At 35.7% G+C, this 18,435-nt stretch overlaps 3 protein-coding genes and 1 long non-coding RNA gene across 5 annotated transcripts; 2 read left to right on the top strand and 2 right to left on the bottom strand.

Annotated features, from left to right (window-relative positions):
* Positions 1–295: 295 nt before the first annotated feature.
* Positions 296–1,699, top strand: LOC18613479 (bidirectional sugar transporter NEC1-like). The gene is made up of 6 exons (XM_007050733.3): positions 296–344; positions 446–482; positions 576–789; positions 900–1,061; positions 1,218–1,337; positions 1,445–1,699. Exons 1-6 carry the CDS (start codon positions 296–298, stop codon positions 1,697–1,699), a joined length of 837 nt encoding a protein of 278 aa, XP_007050795.3.
* Positions 1,700–6,412: 4,713 nt separating this feature from the next.
* On the top strand, positions 6,413–7,889 carry LOC18613478 (rRNA-processing protein). The gene is made up of 3 exons (XM_018114443.2): positions 6,413–6,730; positions 6,866–6,975; positions 7,451–7,889. The coding sequence occupies exons 1-3, from the start codon at positions 6,553–6,555 to the stop codon at positions 7,754–7,756; spliced, it is 594 nt and encodes a 197-aa protein (XP_017969932.2). The 5' UTR covers positions 6,413–6,552; the 3' UTR covers positions 7,757–7,889.
* A 2,921-nt stretch (positions 7,890–10,810) lies between these two features.
* Positions 10,811–11,792, bottom strand: LOC148764779 (uncharacterized). The gene is made up of 2 exons (XR_016024706.1): positions 11,219–11,792; positions 10,811–11,012 (listed from the first exon to the last, which is right to left on the bottom strand). It is a non-coding gene; the product is annotated as an uncharacterized LOC148764779 (long non-coding RNA).
* Positions 11,793–14,273: 2,481 nt separating this feature from the next.
* Positions 14,274–18,094, bottom strand: TIR1 (F-box/RNI-like superfamily protein). Of its 2 annotated transcripts, XM_007050728.3 has the most exons (4): positions 17,348–18,094; positions 15,774–16,269; positions 14,684–15,504; positions 14,274–14,576 (listed from the first exon to the last, which is right to left on the bottom strand). In XM_007050728.3, the coding sequence occupies exons 1-3, from the start codon at positions 17,812–17,814 to the stop codon at positions 14,704–14,706; spliced, it is 1,764 nt and encodes a 587-aa protein (XP_007050790.3). In that variant the 5' UTR covers positions 17,815–18,094; the 3' UTR covers positions 14,274–14,576; positions 14,684–14,703. The 2 variants fall into 2 exon arrangements, with proteins under 2 accessions (XP_007050790.3, XP_007050791.3); XM_007050729.3 differs by having other exon boundaries at positions 14,274–15,504; positions 17,348–18,093.
* Between the last annotated feature and the right edge of the window lie 341 nt (positions 18,095–18,435).

Raw genomic sequence — 18,435 nt, 5'->3', positions numbered from 1 at the left:
AGATATATAATAGCAATCAATATAGCAAAAGCGAAAACCCTGTACATGTGAAATTAAAACGGCCGGAAAAAGTTTCCAGCTCAACAAATTCTTTACCCACACAAAATATCCGGGGCAGTTTGTTCATCAAAGCCAAATGAAGAAAGCAAGTTATGTGTGCCATCGTCTACTTAAAACCTTCAAAGCTCTCGTGTATATATATGGGAGCTGAATGCAAGAAATAAATATAAGCTCTTTCTTCTGCTCTAAGCTGCCCCATATCCAAGCTAAGAGAAAGAGCTTCACACCAAGAATAATGGCAAACATCCACGATCATGGCTTCTCTGTTGTTTTTGGCCTTCTAGGTACACACTCAACCTGTTTTAATTCCTTTCCAAAACAAGTATGGTACTAGGCTAGTTGCATATGTGTTTCACCTGGTTTGTTTTACTCTCCTTTTATGCAGGCAATATTTTGTCGTTCCTCGTTTATCTTGCTCCATTGTAGGTTTTCTGCTTTCTCAGGTACTATTGATGGAGTGTTTTTTAGTATTTGTTTGTATTTAACAATGTTTCCTTTCTTTTGCGTTCTCCAAGGCCAACTTTCTACAGGATTTTCAAGAAGAAATCAACAGAAGGTTTTCAATCCATACCATATTCAGTAGCACTTTTCAGTGCCATGTTGTTGCTCTACTACGCCTTCCTCAAGAAACATGATGCATTCATGCTCATCACCATCAATTCAATTGGCTGCTTCATTGAATCCATATATCTCTTATTGTACATGGTTTATGCAACCAAAAGTGCCAGGGTAGCTCCTTTTTCCTCTCCATTAAACCCTCTCTTTCATTCATCTTCATTACCATAGATCATGTTTTAAACCAACTGGCATTACAAAGAAGTCTGTTCACTCCTTTGCAGGTATACACGACAAAGCTGCTCATATTTTTCAACCTTGGGGCATTAGGATCAATCATACTACTCACATTCATATTTTCGAAGGGCTCTAGTCGAATTTCCGTTGTGGGGTGGATTTGTGCCGTCTTCTCTGTCTGTGTCTTTGCTGCTCCACTTAGCATCATTGTAAGCGTTACACTAATTAACATCTAACCAAATTAAAAATTAAAAAAAAAATCATCTGCTTTTCAAATAAAGGTGATTACTCCAAAATAATAAGCTCCATATATAATCAAGCAATAACATTTTATTTTTTTTGGTATTTTACTTTATAAACTCCAGAGGTTAGTCATCAAAACGAAGACCGTTGAATACATGCCGTTCCCATTGTCATTCTTCTTGACTCTCTGTGCTGTAACGTGGTTCCTCTACGGCTTTTCATTGAGAGATTACTACATAGCAGTAAGAATCAAACTTCTTTCCAACCCCATTAAACTTTGGCCATACTTGTTTAGATATCATCTATCCTTTTTAGCTTATCTATTTTTCATCTCTTAATTTTGTTTCAGACACCAAACATTCTGGGATTCATCTTTGGGATAACTCAGATGATATTATACCTCCTGTATCGCGGCGGACGAAAAGAACAAATCTTGCCAGAGATCAAGGCACAAGAAACCTTGCCAGAGAGCAAGGCTAAAGAGCAAGCTAATGGTGTCCAACTTAGCACATTAAACCAGCATCAAGAAGCAGCTGCCATGAATAATGGAGTTGGAGGGATGATTAGCAACTCACAGATTGTGCCAAGTGAAACCAACGTGTGAAAATCGAACTAATTAGATGCATATATCGGTCAGAAATTGAAAATTTCTAGTAGCCACTTGGGCCGGACAGAAATTGATATAGACAAGAGAACTAGAACGGTAGCCTCTTTTTCTTAAAAATATTATGCACAAGTATAAATTCCAAGGCTTGTAGTCTCATAATGACAATGGCACAATGATGCTCAACAGTACTGTTGGATTGAAATTTGCTTTGATACTTTAGTTTTAAATTGAGAATTCTACATCTGTTTGACATGTCAAACTCAATCATTACTTAATCAATGAGCCAACTGAGTATAATGCTTGACAATATAGAAATTAAATAATGGGGAGGAAACCGTTTCAATGAGATTATGGATTTTAATTAATAGTTAATCTTTTCCAACTCAAAAAGTTATACTCCTTTGTCATGCTTACAGAATTTTTTGGCTGTAAAGTAGAGATGGGTTAACGCTATAATTATGCAATAATAACCGAAAAAAAGGAGAAGTGAAGTGGAAGGCGGGGATGTATGATCTTCGTATAACAGAAATCTCTGTCCTTTTGTTTCAACTAGTTAAATGGGGTTTGCTCACATACTTTGATGATACATTTAAATGTGCAAGATTTGTTCCATTCTTCAGATTCTGATTTAACTTGTACCACATTCTTTACTTGTTTTCTTGTAGAAAGAATTCTCATTCTTTGACAAAGAAAAAGACAGCTAAGTATCTTGCAATGTTGAAGTCAAAATGACACTGGATTTAGCTATGCTAATAAGTTTTTTTGTCATTTGTGAAGGTGGAAGCTAGAGGATAGTAAAGCATCAGATGCAAATTAATGAATTCATATAAAAAAATAATAAAGAAACTAAACTAATTATTTTTAATTTAATTGTAAGTTATCCCATATCTGTGTCTTTTCTTCATTTCTTTCTTCTATCTTCCATTAATCTATTTCTTAATTTATACCAACAGTCACTTAGTTCCTTTATTGCCATGTGAACTTTTATGAATGAATAGGCCATTAGACTAGCTTCCTTAGTCTGATTTATTAGTACATTCTTTATTATTTTGTCTTAGGGTGATTAAGTTAAGTAAGAAACACAATTAGGATGTTTAAATTCCAACCAGCTTTATTTTATTTTTCTCATGCATCATCAGCTACTAAGGTACTCCTTATCATGCATCAAACATTATTTATGGTTGACAAAGGATGAAGCAAATGATGTGTTTTCCTTTACATCTTTCCCCTTCTCTTCCATTATACCAAGTATTTTTTATTTATGATGTTGTTACCTTGTAAGTTATTTTGTTAGTAATTTATTTTATTTTTTTATCCATATAGAAATTTAGTAGGAGAAATGTTGAGGAAATATCCCAAGCTATTAACTTCTTCACAAATGGTATTATCTATTGCAACTATTTTTTATTTCCTTTTGATTCCCAAGTTTCTTGACTTATAATATGTTTAAGCTTAATGAGTCATCATTGACCGGTTGCCAAAAAATGGAGCAAATAATCAACTACCAAATATTTGATAATATATCTCTACATGAGATTTGTAAGATTAGTAACTTGAAAGCACTTCAAAATTTTTTACAATATTGAGGTTATAATTTGTAATATGATTTAATATTTATGATTTGAGAAGTCATTTTTACTTTTTTAAGATGGTAGAAGTCAATGTTCCTCAACTTTTCTCTGAAGAATAAAAGCACAACTTCGAAAAGCCTCAAATATCTAACAATTAAGGTATAAATTCAAGTGTAATAAGTTCTTATGTTTATTTTTGCTAATTGCTTAAGAATTAAAATCCTGTGATGTGGGGAATTGATTTGATGGCAGTGTCTTCAGTAATATTTATGACCAAATTATCTATGGTACATCTTTATTGAGTTCTCATCATATGGAACAACATATGGTTCACTTATCATATCATCTTCTACTATCAATCATGTTCTACATTTAACTAAGCTGAATTTTTTTGGAGTTTTTAGTAGTTCATGTGTCAATTTTTCGTTCTTGATTAATCCAAATTGCCTAGAACATGGTAGTATCATGAAATTTATTCGAGTTTCTTTCTTATGGTCCTCACTGTCATCTCTATCAAGATTTCTAAGAACTAAGGTTGCTACAGAAGAGGCTGATTTAAAAGAACTTTCAAAGGTAATTACTCTTTGTTTTCTGTAACTTGAGATTCTAATGCTAGCTATATTATTAATTTATTATAATATAAATAGTGTGAATTTGTAAATTAATAGCTGTGAAATAGTGTTATATAATAAAGCACGCACTTCACATTGAGCACAAATGGGGTTTTTTTTTCTGTTTTTTGGTTTATTTTCTTATTTGAGTTGTAATTACATATAAACAAAATTAAGTTGGAAGAAGATAGAAATGGTTTGTTTTATTTAGCTTTCTAAGCAAGGATAGGCATTCTTAGGATCACACCATCACCAAACCCTTATGCTCCTTCTCAAATCATGGTATCTAAGCAAAGGTTAGCATCTAAAAGATAAATCTAGATTTCAATATCACTTTATATCTTTGAATTTGGGATTCAAATGTATAGAAAAATAAAGTTTGGATTGCATTTGTGATTAAAGAAGCTAGCTTGATAGTGATGACTGCCACTAGTCTCTTCTTAATTGTTAACTTATACTTGTCAATTATGATATTGGATTTTTGAAATGTCTTATGATCAATATACTTACTTTCCTTTAAACGTCCAACTAGACTAAGAAGGCTAAAGTAATAATTAATATTGTAACTTACAGGGTACTACGTAATGCCTCTTCTGCAATATATTCTTATCCACATGGCAGCAAACTATTTTGGGATTCTGACTGGTGATGTTTGTCTGATCTCCTCTCCTACTCCCTTCAGCTTCCTACTTTGTGTTTGTTCAGGATTTGATTTCTGCTTCCTTTTGATGGTTGTTGTATTTTGTTTTTCTATTTGTTTTTGGTTTTATTTGAGCCCTGTTCATGTCTCTTGGAACTGAGCCTTGTACCATCTGGATATTGTCTTTGTTTCTAGGTTTTGCTGTCTTTATTTCTTTATCAGTTACTTTGGCTCTATTTTCTATTCACTATATATATGTTCTATAAGAATGCCATTTAAAAATATATATATTTGCTATAAATTTTTGTAAGATTTACATGGTTTATACTCTCTAGATTGCTGTAAAATTTACACCTTTTTATTGCATATTAAAAAGTTATGTGTTACTATCATATATGTTTTAGTTGCATATTTTAAATGTTATCATATAATTTAAGATTGGAGTTACATAGTATATGACTGCATATTAATTTTACATTGAAATTTTATTAAAAATGCAATTAAACTTTTTCATATATTGATTAAAGTTGCATTTTTTCTGAGTGTAGCTTTTAACTTAACGTAGCATATTTTTCACTTATAGTTGTAATTTTTTCTACAGTAAAAGGTAAAAAATGTTCTAGTGTCTGACATGACAAGCATTGAGAATTATGGAGTTCAAAGCTTTCTTGTTGTCCACACCAAGCTTAAATTGGAAAAAGCAAACGTTTCAAAACAAAAAAAAAATCAATTAAATTTCCATATGTATACTTGTTAATTTAAAACATGAAAATACTTGGTTATAGACTTCAATTTATTAACTAAATTACAATGTATGGAAATAATAAATCTAATTAATTATTGTTATACACAAGTTAGTAACACAAATAATAACACTAGGAATCAGGTTCAGCGCATCTGACAAAGAAAAAAATGAAACGTCTATCGTACTTGCTATAAACTTTAGAAGAAACATAAGAAAATATATAATCAACTGATCTTAAAGATTTTTTTTTTTTTTTTGTAGTTTTTCTTGTAAGTAGTCCTTTCATTTTTCTTTTCTTTTTACTTGAATTATCGTAATCCCAAACTCATGAATCAATCGTATATATTGTCCCTTGATTAACATGTTATGTTCTAATTTTAAAATTGTCGTCACATATACTATATTTTGTCCGGATTTGGACATTGGACAAGAAAAGGATATAAAGAAAGGACAGACAATTTTTGTTCGAATTTAAATATCTCAAAATGAATTGATATCTAGATAAAAAAAAAAAAAGTATTCAGGAGAGAGAAAAAGAGAAGAAGCACTATATTTTAGCAAATTCTAAATTAAAAATTAAAAAAAGGGTAAAGAAAAAAAGCATAAGATCCAATCAAATCTCCACACCAAATTTAAAACAATTTCAAAACCACAAAATGTATCACACATAAAACAAACTTTTACAAAAAATCATATTCCGACACAAAATAATCAAACATTAATCAAAAATCAAATTGCAGCACCAAAATTTTGTAAAAAAAACTTATTTCTGATATAAACCATAAATCCACTAAAAACCCGATCAAAAAACAAAAGCAAAATCACAATAAAAAAATAGAGTCACCATTTTAAACCAAAGCAAAATAAAAAAATAAAGCCATTATTTTAATATATGCTAATAAAACTAGAAATCACAAAAATAAAGCCAGAAAAAATTTAAAAATAAATTGTTTGCTTGAAAATGGAGTTTCGGTTTGTGGCAAGACAGAGGCAGGGAGGGATTTCTCAGCCAGAGAGGAAAGAAAGGGACCGTCGCATCAAAGCGCGGGTGACATTTTTCAAGTGCCATTAAAAAGAATTAATGAAAAATATACTCAACCAATCAAACACGTGGCATATATGTTGGTAGTTGGGGCAAGGAGACGGGGCTCGATTCGGGTCGGACGATCTTATTGGTTCCCAAAACACTTACCCTCTGTGAAAAGAATTAGGGTTTTCATTGAATAATCTCAGACAATTTAAATTTCAGCTATTTTTAGTTTTTCACTCTTGTTTTTCCGACAATGAAGAATCGGAAGCCGAACGAAAAAGGAAACGGCGACCGTATTGATATGGAGGGCCCGAAACCGATAACTATGAAGAAGCAGAAGAACATGAAGCGATTGGGAGGAACTGGTCTTTCGCTTCAAGCATTCGTTAATGCCAAATCCACCACCAATCACTACAATCCGGCCTTAATTAGTATAAATTTCCTTCTTGTCTTTGTTTGGGGTTTTGATTGTTGATATATTGATAATTTCTTTTTTGGCCTGATTTATGATTTCTGTTTATTTGTTTCTATTTTAATCTTGTTTACTGGGAATTGTTTTTTCTCAGAGAAGAAAAGGGAGTTCTATAAGAATGCGAAATTTGTTAACAAGTATAGAAAGTCACTAAAGCAACAAAGTCAGGGGAATGATCTTCCTTCAGCAGTAAAACCCCCAGAGGTTTGTTACCGTCTAACTCGTTTTAGATTATAATTAGCATGCTTTATGTTTTTTCTTTTTCTGTTTAAATTATAGGAGGAACAGTCTAGCTCTTAATTGGGTTGAGACCTAATTTGTTAAAAATTTCCTGCATTAAGCTCTAACCTTTAATAGTGTTCATTAGATGAATGACCAAGCTTTTAACTTTCACGTTGAAATATTGTTGGATGGCAAGCATATAGGATTTGTGAATTTGGAGCTATCTGGTACATGATATTGAGTACCAAAATTGAAATTACTCTTTGAATGAGTCTTTCAAAAATTATTCATTTTCTATGAAATGCTTGATGATTCGTTCAGCTGAAAGGACAGATGATTCTGTTGGAAACATTTAACCCCAATTTTATATCAAAACCTAGCTCGCATCTAGACACAATCTTTGATGCATATCTGCTTTTAGAACATACTGAGTCTAATAATGCAAGGGTTGTTACAGGATGAGAATGAAGACATAGATGATAGTAATAGGACCAACAAAAGGAACAAGAAGAAGAATAGTTCGCACAGTTTGAGAGAATTGTATGAGAAGCAGCAGGAGGAGAAAGAGAAGGCGAGGATGGAGAGGGAGGCAATTGTTCAAGCAAAGAAGGAGCAAAAAGAGAAGGCTGAAGCTCAGAGGAAGGCAGGAAAGAAGCAGATGTTCAAAAAGACACGACATGGTCAACCGGTAATGAAATACAGAATACAGCACCTTTTGCAGTCCATACAAAGTTCATCTAGCGCGTCAGTTAATAAAAATTAGTAATCTAGAATCTGTTGTTTCTTGGTTTTGTACTTTATTAGTGCAAACAGTAGCTGATTTAGAGAACATAGTGGTGAAACAGGGGGATTTCAGCAATGTGGTATTAATTGCCCATAAAAGGGGTTTTTCTTCATGCTGCTGTAGAATTTTTGGATGGCTTTTTTTTGTTTTTGAAAATTAAGGAAGATCATTTCATTATAAGGAACTATTACTTACAAAATAAGACAGTGATCAACTGGTGATCCTTCAGTCAATTACTGTCTTAGGATGGCTTACAAAAAAACAGCCAGGCTACAACCTGTTAAACTACTCAGAGCACATAAATCCACATCCTTGCTATCAGACTCATAACATCAAGAAAAATCTCAACAGGGTAAACAGCAGTCTCAGTAAACCAAAGACACCACCATAATAGAACAAGTATGAGTAAGAAACATGACCTGTGGCCTGTTTCCTCTTCTTACTTCTCCTGGAAACGTTCAAGGGTGGAGCTCCTCTTGACCTCCCATTTTCATGTCGCCGTGGCGTTATGAAGTTAAGGATAAATGCACAGTAAATCATTGGTTCTATCCATACCTAACTTGGCCAGATTATCAGCTTTATCGTTTCCTGACCGTGGGATATATCTAAGCTGCCAGCCAAGCGCTCTTTCTCGAAGGGCTTTAATTTGCAAGATCAATTGCCTCAAATTTCAGGGTGATGAATCCGGTTTGTCTATCCAAGTAACAGCATTTTTGGACTCACATTGGATGTTAGCGCAGCCTGAAGACACCCATGCAGAAGCTACAAAGATCACTAATGCCTCTCGTAAAGCCAAAACTTCAGCTAAGTTCGCGTCCCCCCACCCCGCCCTTTTGGAAAGGATTGCTTTTTCTGCCCCCTTGTCATCTCTCAATATCCCCCAATTCCAAAATATCTCGGGCATCCTCTAGCAGCCCATCCGTGTTAAACTTGAACCACCCTGTTGGCGGACATTCCCATCTCACCAAAATGGGTTTTCACAGCAAATCTAAAACCATCATGTTGGTTTTTTGATATAAAGTATGAAACAGGAGCAGTTTGTCTGCATATTTATCGCTGATGTTGATTTACCATTCCCTATAATGCAGTTCCAGTTTTATTTGTAATATTGCTAGGAAATTTACTCAATTTTCAAAGTCAGAACTGGTAATCTTTCTATTCACATTCAAGAAACTTTACCATTATGCAACTGTGTTGCATGAATTGTTGAATTTTTGTAAGCAAAAATTTGGAATTAAGATTGCAGAGTCCATTTTCATGGTCTTCATCCACAAGAAACCTCCCTGGTTTATCTTTATCACTGCAAGAATCTAAACGGAAAGGATGGCAAAACCTATATCACTATCATAATCTGAACATACCACAAGATTAAGGTGAACATAACCCATCTAAAGGTAAACCAGGCTAGAGTTCTGGTAACATTTATGAAGACAACTCCCCCCAAATAAACTAGAAAATAAAACTCCCTGATACAACTAACTTGGAAGAGAAGTGAGTGACCAGGAGCCTTCCTGTCCAGTCCAATATCATCAAGAACCTTCTCAGGCTATACGCCTTGCCACAAGTACAGCTCGCCGAGGAGGTGGTGGGATGCAGATGAGCATGAGGGTGATAGCAATAACCAGCGCCATTAGAAATCGCATAAGATCCAAACCGTTGCCTTCGTTTAATTCGGAGCAGATAACTTTCCCCATTTTCGATAGGATGAGCAACGATTACCCGTTTTCTGTCCCAAAAGAAGGGCTTGGAATTGAGACTTGGGAGAAAGGAATGCACATTCCATACATGTTTATGGTTCTTATATTGCTTGGACTTGAAGTCAACTAGGATATGGAAAATTTTATTCTAACTGCGTTTCCATTGGTTTGATGTAAACTCCTGGGAAAGCTTCAAAAAAAGGTTAGCTGCGAAATGTGGACTTTCCATGACTACACGATAATGAACAGAAAGAAACCAATGGCTTCGTCGTAGGTTCAAAGGACTGCCGTGGAAAAGCAAGACAGTGAAAGCGTCAAACCGACGCACATCGCCAGATGAAGACCACCCTTGGCATTAAATCAGAGTCATAATCAGTGGATTTTGACTTCAAGCTTAGTCTTCTTTAATGATAATTTGTGTTAATTAAATTCCTAACTAGCATAATGTACTAGCATCTTTCAAGTTGTCAGTTTATTTGGCGCTAACATCTCAACATCAAGAAAAACTTGTGGCTTCAAGTAACCTTGGCTCCTTTCATCCTATTTAGTGAATGGTGGGAGGCTAAGAGAGAGGAGGAAGAGGGAATCTAAATCCTACACTTCTTATGAGTTATGAAAAAGCCTTTGGTTTCTGTTTCTCCACAAATATTGAGCATTCTTCTGTATCTTTAGTAATCATATTCATGTATTAGGACTGTTTGATTTTTCTCAATCCGTAAACTAGGTGAAACTTTCGGCAATATTTTAGTTGATTGTCTTCCATTCGGACTCCAGGTTTTTAAGTGTGTTGAAATTAAGTGGTCGAAAGCCACGTACGTGGCTCGATAATTTTAAAGGGTAAAGTGTTTAAATATTCAAATAAGATCCTTTTTATGAAAATTAAAAAAATATCGTTAGTTCGATATCATTACAAACATATTACGTTTAATGAAAATAAAAAAATAATTAAAAATTATGAGAATTGAAAAATGATAAAAAAAATAGAGATTTATTAGATATATAATTGAGAAAGTGAAAGAATATGTAATTTTATTAATTATTTTGATTTTTACATAATTTGAAAAGTGAGATAAATAGTTAAAAATTAATAAAAAAAATTGAAAGTGAAAGAAAATAAATATTTAATAAATACTTAATTTAAAAAATATTTTATTAATTATTTTAATTTTTATATATTTATAACATAATTAATTATATTATATAAAATTATGAAACGTATAAAATTATGGGACCTAAAGCATTGGTGGCTTTATGCTAAAGTCGGGGCCGGCTGCTTTCATCTGTAACAGTGCGTGGTAATCCCCTTTATTCTTTACAAGTAGTAACAGTTAATCTCTTCGTCCACATCAAACAAACTTTATTACAATTTGGTTTTATTGTATTACCTCTTACAGCTGTTTTACATCAACAAATTCACCTTAACATGCAAATTTTGGGACATGAGTTTGTACTATCCATCACTCAAGGCCCTTAAATTTCACCAAATCATAGAACATAGAATTCCGTGATGGACGAGATAAATTCAGTCTTCCGATGTCCTATAATAAGAGGACAAGTAGAAGCTCTGTTACAAATTTAGATTCGTATCAGACATTACAAGATAAATAAGCCAATATAATTAGCCGCACCATCCAGAATTCTCAACATATGACAAGCCTACAAACTTGAAAAAAAAAAAACTAAAGTCCAAAAGAAACAGCTACGTATATTCAGGGAAAGTTTGCGATGGAAAAAAGGAAAAAACCTTTCACAACCTCGTCAACCGATACGATGTGTGACAACCATAGCTGGCCCTCGCCGGGGAGGTTGACTGACACAGGTGAGCATGAGGGCGATAGCGATAACTAGTGCTAGCAAAAGTCCCATGAGATCCACGTTCAAATCTATGCAGAACTGCCCCATCTCCGACGGTATGAGAACCAGCTAATTCCTCTCTTTTTCTTCTTGCCCCAGTGGAGAATTTAGGAGAAGAGAATGGATTCACCTTTAATTCATGTTGAGGCGGCTCTTGCAATTTTTATTAAGTCAAGTCAGATATGGAAAATTTGATCGTAGTGTTCGGTTTCATTGGCTATAGGACGCCTTCCGGGAAAATTCCAAAGGTTGTTAGCTGCAAATTCTTGACTTTCCCTGACTATTTACACGACAATGACTAGATGAGAATATAAGCCAATAAGCAAATTCAATGACACTGCTATGCAAAATGAAAGTATAGGCATATAGATGGGAGGCCTAGGATTTTTTATTGCAAAGTTAGAGGTGTGAGTTGTGACTAGTTTATTTGAAATGATAAAATAATTTAACTGATATAGTTTGAATTGCATTCTTCACCTTTTAGGTGTTATATATCATCTATATTAAAAAAAAAATAAGATGAATCTTATATTTATAAATAATTTTTTTAAAATTAATAATATTTTAAATTAAAAAGATAAATTCGTGACATTAAAATTTAACCTTAACTATAAAAGAAAATACGATTTGGATTCAATTGAACTTTGATGAAACACGATCTGGGTTTACACAATTGAAGTCTACCCTCTATGTTTCAACATCAATGTCAACGTCCTGGTCTAGTCTCTGAATGTAAAATTTTGAGGTGCATTGTATTGACATGGGTACACTACATCATGCATTTTCTTTATACCTCATTTAGTATCTGATTGGTTACAGCAACAGTATGTTTGAATGAAAATAAACAAGCCAAATGTTGGCCAGGGCCCAGTGAGTTCCATGGCAACCCACGAACCCCAAGTTCACCAGTCATAACTGGCAAGTCGCAACCATCTGCTACACGTGATTACGTATTGACGTGGCACAAATTTATTGTCCCTGAGACGTAAAAAGGCCAAAAATAAATAGGAGAGTAAATAAACAAATAAATGGAATGCTATGCAAAAGGCAACAAAAATGATGCAGAGCATATATAGTTATTATCATTAGTAATAATTATTTTGGCAGCCTGGGAGGCCACCTTGTACAATCATGATTCTCTAATTACAGCAACTTGGGGCGCCTCTGTTTCAATACTTAAATAGATTTGGGTCCTCTTTCTTTATTATATACCGGATCACTTTTTACTGAACTGAACCCATCATAAGTGTTGATGTCCTGCACACACTAGCATCAAGAATTTGACCGTGTGATATCGTGATGGGGGTGAGAAACAGTAAAAAAAATCGGAGAGATGAAATCAGCAACAATCATAAGTAACACAGAACATCATAAATACACCCAACGTGTGCCCACCATCCTCATTCTTCATTTTTTCCCCACTTTACTTTCACACGCACAAATGATAAAATCCCATCCCTTTTACTTGTACCTACTTACTTTGTAATGCTCCTATTTCCTATATATGTTATAAGATATTCTAGGTCGGCTATTGGTTGGGGGTTGGGGAAGGTGTTTGTGATATGTTGTTTTCTGTCTCTAATTAATGTCGTATAAATTAATTCATGAATAGTATTTGGCCTTTTTGATAAATCACCGTGGCATCGTCATCTTCATCATATGCTTAGAGTTATACATATGTGAGGATGAAATGAAAGAGCCCAAGGAGGCGGGAGGAGGGTAAGTGGTCATCAGAGAGCAGGTGGTGGTGTAGAAAAGAGAGCGTGAATGAAGCAAAAAGTTGTGGACGCTAACCAATGTCACCGAATCTATCACGTGGCGCAACAGTCGAGGCTCATAAATTTGAAGGAAGGAAAATAAAGTGACAGTTACCATACCTGATCTCAGAAGCTGAGCTGAGACCACCTTTGCCTCCTTTTTCTGATTCTGCTGTCTCCGTAAAAACTTTTTATGTGGAGGAGGTAAATCATTAATGTCTCGACTGTTGCCTTTTTGTTTGATTATCATAAGACTAACAGGTTAGATTATGTACTATTGGTTGTTTTTTTAAAAACAAAAACTCCGTACAAACATATCCTCTAAAAGTCCTTCTGGTTTTCCTAATGCAAAGCCGTTTTTTCCCCTGAAACGAGGGGGGACTCGGAGGAAGAAAAAACCCTAGTCATTTGGTTTTCTGGCAGAGAAAGACAGCTTTATTTTGTTGATTTCAAACTCCATGGAAACTTTGAGCCTTTGACAATTAGCTTCGCATGCATTCCCACAAACTCTAGTCCTGGTGGAAGTGTCTTCAATCATGTTTCCAAGTGCGAGGTAACGATGGCAAAGTTGGTGAATATTGAAATAGCTCAAGGAATGGAGCTTTTGCAACAACCTTTGAATATTAGCGTCGGGTTCTCCAAATTGACTAAATACATGACGAGAGGATTTGAAGACCAGCGGCAATGAACTATTAACATGACTTTAGCCACCCTCTTTGTTTTTCTCTCTGCTTCTAGGAAATAACATGATAACCTAGGGCAGACACTGGCTCCTCCTAGATGCCTCCGTGGTTCAAAGGAGAATATAAAAAACAAGGGGGAGAAATACAGCGCATACAACAATAAATGGCAGATGGTGGTATTTGGGGCCTCTTTCAGCTGAGGCTGACAGATATCTAAATGCCATACCAGGTGTGTGTACTCAAATTAGTTACTTGCTGGCCGCACAAGTATGGATTCAGAACCAATTCTTTACATTAAAACTTTGAAAAGACTACTCGTAAACAATTAAATCACTAGCTATCATCACAAATTCTAGATTAACACAAGCAATCTGCCATAACGTGGACTTATCTGATAGTGATGAAGCCAAAAAGTAAATGCTAGGTTTCAAAGAAGCAAGAGCCGGAAAAACCTAAGAGCAACTGAAGCGCAATTCTAACATCATAAGCATGATAATAAAAAGGATGCATGGAACACTTTGAACTTTTATTACTCCGAAAGGCTAACAATGACACAATTACGTCCACAAGATAATTACTACCCCGAAAAAGGTGACACAAATGCATAAACATACAGAAGTCTGCAAATAGTATACATGGTAACTATGGGGAAACAAATAAAACTCTGATTAATACACAATAGCTGGAGTTTTCATCTCTTTATTAATCATTACTTGGTATCCGTTAGCTCAGCCAAGAGTAAAATGAATGGCAATCGAGCTCTCAAGCCTTGTATACCCTCCAAATTATGTTCCCACTCCAATCAGTTCTGCAATTATATTACGCTACATAAAATTAAATCGGGAACCATGAGTAGCATAAGGAGCATGTACCTGATATATCCTTCTTGAGATCAAATGAGCTTTAATATGTTACCTAAATTCACAGGGGATCTCTCAAGAAAGCCTCAATGCAGAATCTTCATCATCCATCGTCCAAACAAATGGAGGCATGTCAAATCTTGGCCCAGCAACAGACCTATATATGTAGAGCTTCTCAACTGGGCAGCTTTCTGGTCTTGAATCTGGAGGTCCCCTCTCATCTATAACTTCCACATTCAACCTGGGCATCTTCTGACCTAGCAGCTTACATGCTCCGAAACTCACAGAGCAAGAAGACATCCAAAGGGATCGCATTGTCTCCAGCTTTGCAGCATTGGCCAAAAGAGCCTTGTCCCCAAAGGAACAGTCCCTAATCTCCAGTTTCCGGAGGCTTTCACACCCAGAAAGCACATGATGGAGTCCCAAATCACTATCTCCTGCAAAAGCCACAGACAGCATCTCTAGCTTTTTAGCATATGTCCCAATATATTCAAACACACGATCAGTGAGAAGACCAGAAAGGGAAAGGCGCCTGAGATCCTTGCAATGCTGTACAATGGCTCCAAAACCAACATCAAGTGGCTCAAGGGTCACATAATCAGGTTTTCTTGGCGCAATTATACAAAGTCGAAAACGGGTCAAGTTTGGACGGTTCTGGGCAATATTGACCAAGGCAGAATTAGTCATTTGGTGGCAGAAGTACAAAACTGACTGCAGCTTAGGACAACCCAAAGAAACGGCGACAAGGCCCTGTTCTGTCAAGGATACATTTGGTTCTGCACCAAATGGATCAGATGGAAACACCCGTAATTCCTGTAGGTCCTTGCAACTAGATGCAAGTGCTTCAAGGCCACTATCTTCAATGTAATCAAGTACCTGTAAGCATAACCTTCCTTAGCTATAGTAAAGATAATAAACAGAGACAAGTATTCAGAAATAGGCAGAGAAGCAAGATGCAATCAGCTACCCGAACATGTTATGGGACCAGTTAAAATGGGATCCTTGGACCACTTAAAGTTCACAATATATTTAGGGTTGGAATTAACTCCTGCTAGTGTCCAATCTTTTAATTATAGATAGCAAGTCAAGTGCAAAGGAGCAGCATAAACAAAAAGATTAAAAAAATGATACCATAACAAGCTTACCAATAGGCGCTGCAAACTTGGACAGTGGCATACAAGCTTTATAAGATCATGACTTTGTATAGTAGCGTAGCTCAAGTTTAATGACGATATTCTAGAACAGACAGAGTAAATAGCTGGAAGGTAAGCTGGGACCACATCCCAAAACCCAGACAAGCTCCTCAGTTCTTTGCAACTAGAAAAAGCTCCAGCCAAATTTGAGAAGACATCTGGTCGAAGCTCAGCTGCATAGGTACCAGTGCCAAATTCAACAAGCTGTGGTGCACGACGTAATATAGTGGCAATTTTATCAAGAGGCACTGCACGGTTGAGCTGAAGCGTCCTCAGGTTGGGACATCTACCTACCAAACGCTCTAAGGCTGAGAAGCTAACTTCATCAGATCCTAAGCAAGAAATATTAAGAGACACCAGGGATGTGTACGTCTCAGGAAAATGGCTGAGCCAATGCCCACTCAAATCATCCACTTCACTCTCTCGCAAGTCCAGCTCTTTCAGATTCCTACATCAGCAAGCAGAGTGCATAAAAATAACATACATGACACAAAAAAGGAATAAAAACAACAATTTGTACGTAGAAAAACCACCAAATCAAATACTACAATAGTTTTACTAAATTAAATCCAAGAATGAAACATAGGAAATCAAGAACATTAAGGTTGTTGAACAAAATTGAATGTTCAACAATGTCATTTTCATTGAAAACGACCAGACTACCACGCTAAAGTTACTTTCTTTTTTACAATTTAACTTGCAAGAAAAGAAAGTTAAATATTCTTTACGTGTCTGATTGCTCGGTCAACCATAACTATCACTAAACCAGAAAATATAGTTTCTCCAATATAAAGAATCCAGAAATTCCAAGACGGGATTAACATAACATAATTATTTACTGCTCTCTAACAAACAAAATGGACCAAATAAAAGAGAAAAACTAGGGGAAAAAAAAGACCATCAGAATCTTCAGTACCAGCTTGGAAAATTATTCCCTCCAACCCCAAATCAACAAAAGTTTTCGAAAGATATTCATCATTTATAACTATCCCAAGAGAGAAGGAATCTAGTTAAAGAGCAAGAAGAAATTCACATTCCCAGGAAGTAACCATCGAAAATCTGAAAAAAAAAAAAAACTCCCAAAACGAATCCGTTGATTACGAACAAAACAAGGTATCATATAGGTGAAAAGAAGAACAAGTGGTTTTGGCTAGATTTCCCACATTAGATATTCTTAAAAAGAATACAAAAACTAGCCTATCTCAGATCTGAGAAAAGCAAAAGCAGAAAAACAAAGAGAAGACAACTAAGTCAAGAAACAATGCTTCAAATCTACAAGTAAAGCTTTCGAACAGTTTTTTCCCATCAATTTGCATTATAAGACATTTAAACCAAACAAAAATCTACCTTTTCTTAAGACATCTGAAAACAGAATGAAAACTACTCCATTAAGAAAAATGTAGCTAAAACCAAACAAATTGGAGTTAAGCTCAACTCCCAAAAAGATTCAAACTTAAAACTTTTATTTTTCACCACAAAAGCTAAAAAAATTCCAAATATAGGAGAAATGAGTTAAGCAAACTCACTTGCAACTAGCAGCAATGGCAGCGAGTCCATCAGTTGAGAACCCTTCGCAAAAAGAAAGCACCAACACTTTGAAATTCTTAAACGACTTAGCAATAAGCTCCAAACTTTCATCCGTCACGACCATCCGTTTAAGCCGAATCTCTTCGAGCCATGGATAGGCGCCGGCCATCTCCACGATCCACGGAAGGATGTAACCACCCCAACCTTCTGGTACCAGATTGAAATCCGCAAAGTGCGGTTTCCCTTTCAGTTCGACGGATCTAATTTCCGGGAACCGTCTGATCATAATCCTAGGGCTCACAGCGTAACAGTTCCCGATGAATATCTTCCTCCGACACCACCGTTCGATCTCGTACCACGATTTGCACACCATCGATACCGCGTTTCGGTCTTTATCTGATTGTATGAACGAGAAGACATGCTCCAGCACCTCATCTGGGAACGAATACGCCATTTTCTTCTGCATTAATGAAAAATCGAAAAGGAAAACAAAACACACACAAAAATGAAACCTTTTGATTGAAAAGATGAAAAAAATTCTCTTTTTTTGCTGTTTGGTTTCGCTGAAATTTGCGTTTTGTTAAGCTTTTGAGTTCGTTTTTAGATCTGAAACGCCATTAACGAAGCTTATAGGGAGCAGAGAGGTTGGAGCTGAAGAGAGAGAAAGTGAAGTGAAAGACATATACAAGAGAGGATAAGGATTTTTATTTTTGTGTTGGGAAGAAGGGTTAGATTTTAACCATGGTTAAATAAGTCATGTAAAAGATTGAGGAAGAAGGGAGGGGGTTTCAATTTTTTTGTGTGGGGATACTGATGGACGTTTAGGATAGAGACACGTGGTGGGGAAGAGATGTGGGCCGTAGGATGGGCGGTGGGAGGGGGAGATCTTATCCGTTGGCGACGAAGCGGAGCCGCAGAAAACGGGTGTATGTAAGAGAGTGTGGGGGCGGAGGTGGGCGAGATTTTGGGGAAATATATCGTAAGGGAGAGGGACGAGATATTGGGGTAGCTAGCGAAGGTCGACGACGGGAAAGGAGCTGATAAAGTGTTATTATGTACAGGGGAGAGTGGTGGTGCAAGGAATCTC

The sequence above is a fragment of the Theobroma cacao genome, chromosome 1 (assembly GCF_053813885.1).
Source record: "Theobroma cacao isolate CCN51 chromosome 1, ASM5381388v1, whole genome shotgun sequence".
NCBI lineage: Eukaryota > Viridiplantae > Streptophyta > Magnoliopsida > Malvales > Malvaceae > Theobroma > Theobroma cacao.
The sequence above is the reverse complement of the archived record's forward strand: the minus strand, read 5'-3'. Positions and strand labels throughout refer to the sequence as shown.

What these genes read in the sequence shown, in the direction of transcription:
- LOC18613479 (XM_007050733.3), top strand. Translation starts at nt 296, where the DNA reads ATGGCAAACATCCACGATCATGGCTTCTCTGTTGTTTTTGGCCTTCTA. An exon ending in TGTTGTTTTTGGCCTTCTAG is followed by an intron (nt 345 to 445) that starts GTACACACTCAA and finishes CCTTTTATGCAG; the next exon opens with GCAATATTTTGTCGTTCCTC. An exon ending in CTGCTCCACTTAGCATCATT is followed by an intron (nt 1,062 to 1,217) that starts GTAAGCGTTACA and finishes TATAAACTCCAG; the next exon opens with AGGTTAGTCATCAAAACGAA.
- TIR1 (XM_007050728.3), bottom strand. Translation starts at nt 17,814, where the DNA reads ATGCAGAAGAAAATGGCGTATTCGTTCCCAGATGAGGTGCTGGAGCAT. An exon ending in GCCATTGCTGCTAGTTGCAA is followed by an intron (nt 16,270 to 17,347) that starts GTGAGTTTGCTT and finishes TTGCTGATGTAG; the next exon opens with GAATCTGAAAGAGCTGGACT. An exon ending in CAAGTTTGCAGCGCCTATTG is followed by an intron (nt 15,505 to 15,773) that starts GTAAGCTTGTTA and finishes TTATGCTTACAG; the next exon opens with GTACTTGATTACATTGAAGA.
- LOC18613478 (XM_018114443.2), top strand. Translation starts at nt 6,553, where the DNA reads ATGAAGAATCGGAAGCCGAACGAAAAAGGAAACGGCGACCGTATTGAT. An exon ending in CTACAATCCGGCCTTAATTA is followed by an intron (nt 6,731 to 6,865) that starts GTATAAATTTCC and finishes GTTTTTTCTCAG; the next exon opens with AGAAGAAAAGGGAGTTCTAT. An exon ending in CAGCAGTAAAACCCCCAGAG is followed by an intron (nt 6,976 to 7,450) that starts GTTTGTTACCGT and finishes GGGTTGTTACAG; the next exon opens with GATGAGAATGAAGACATAGA.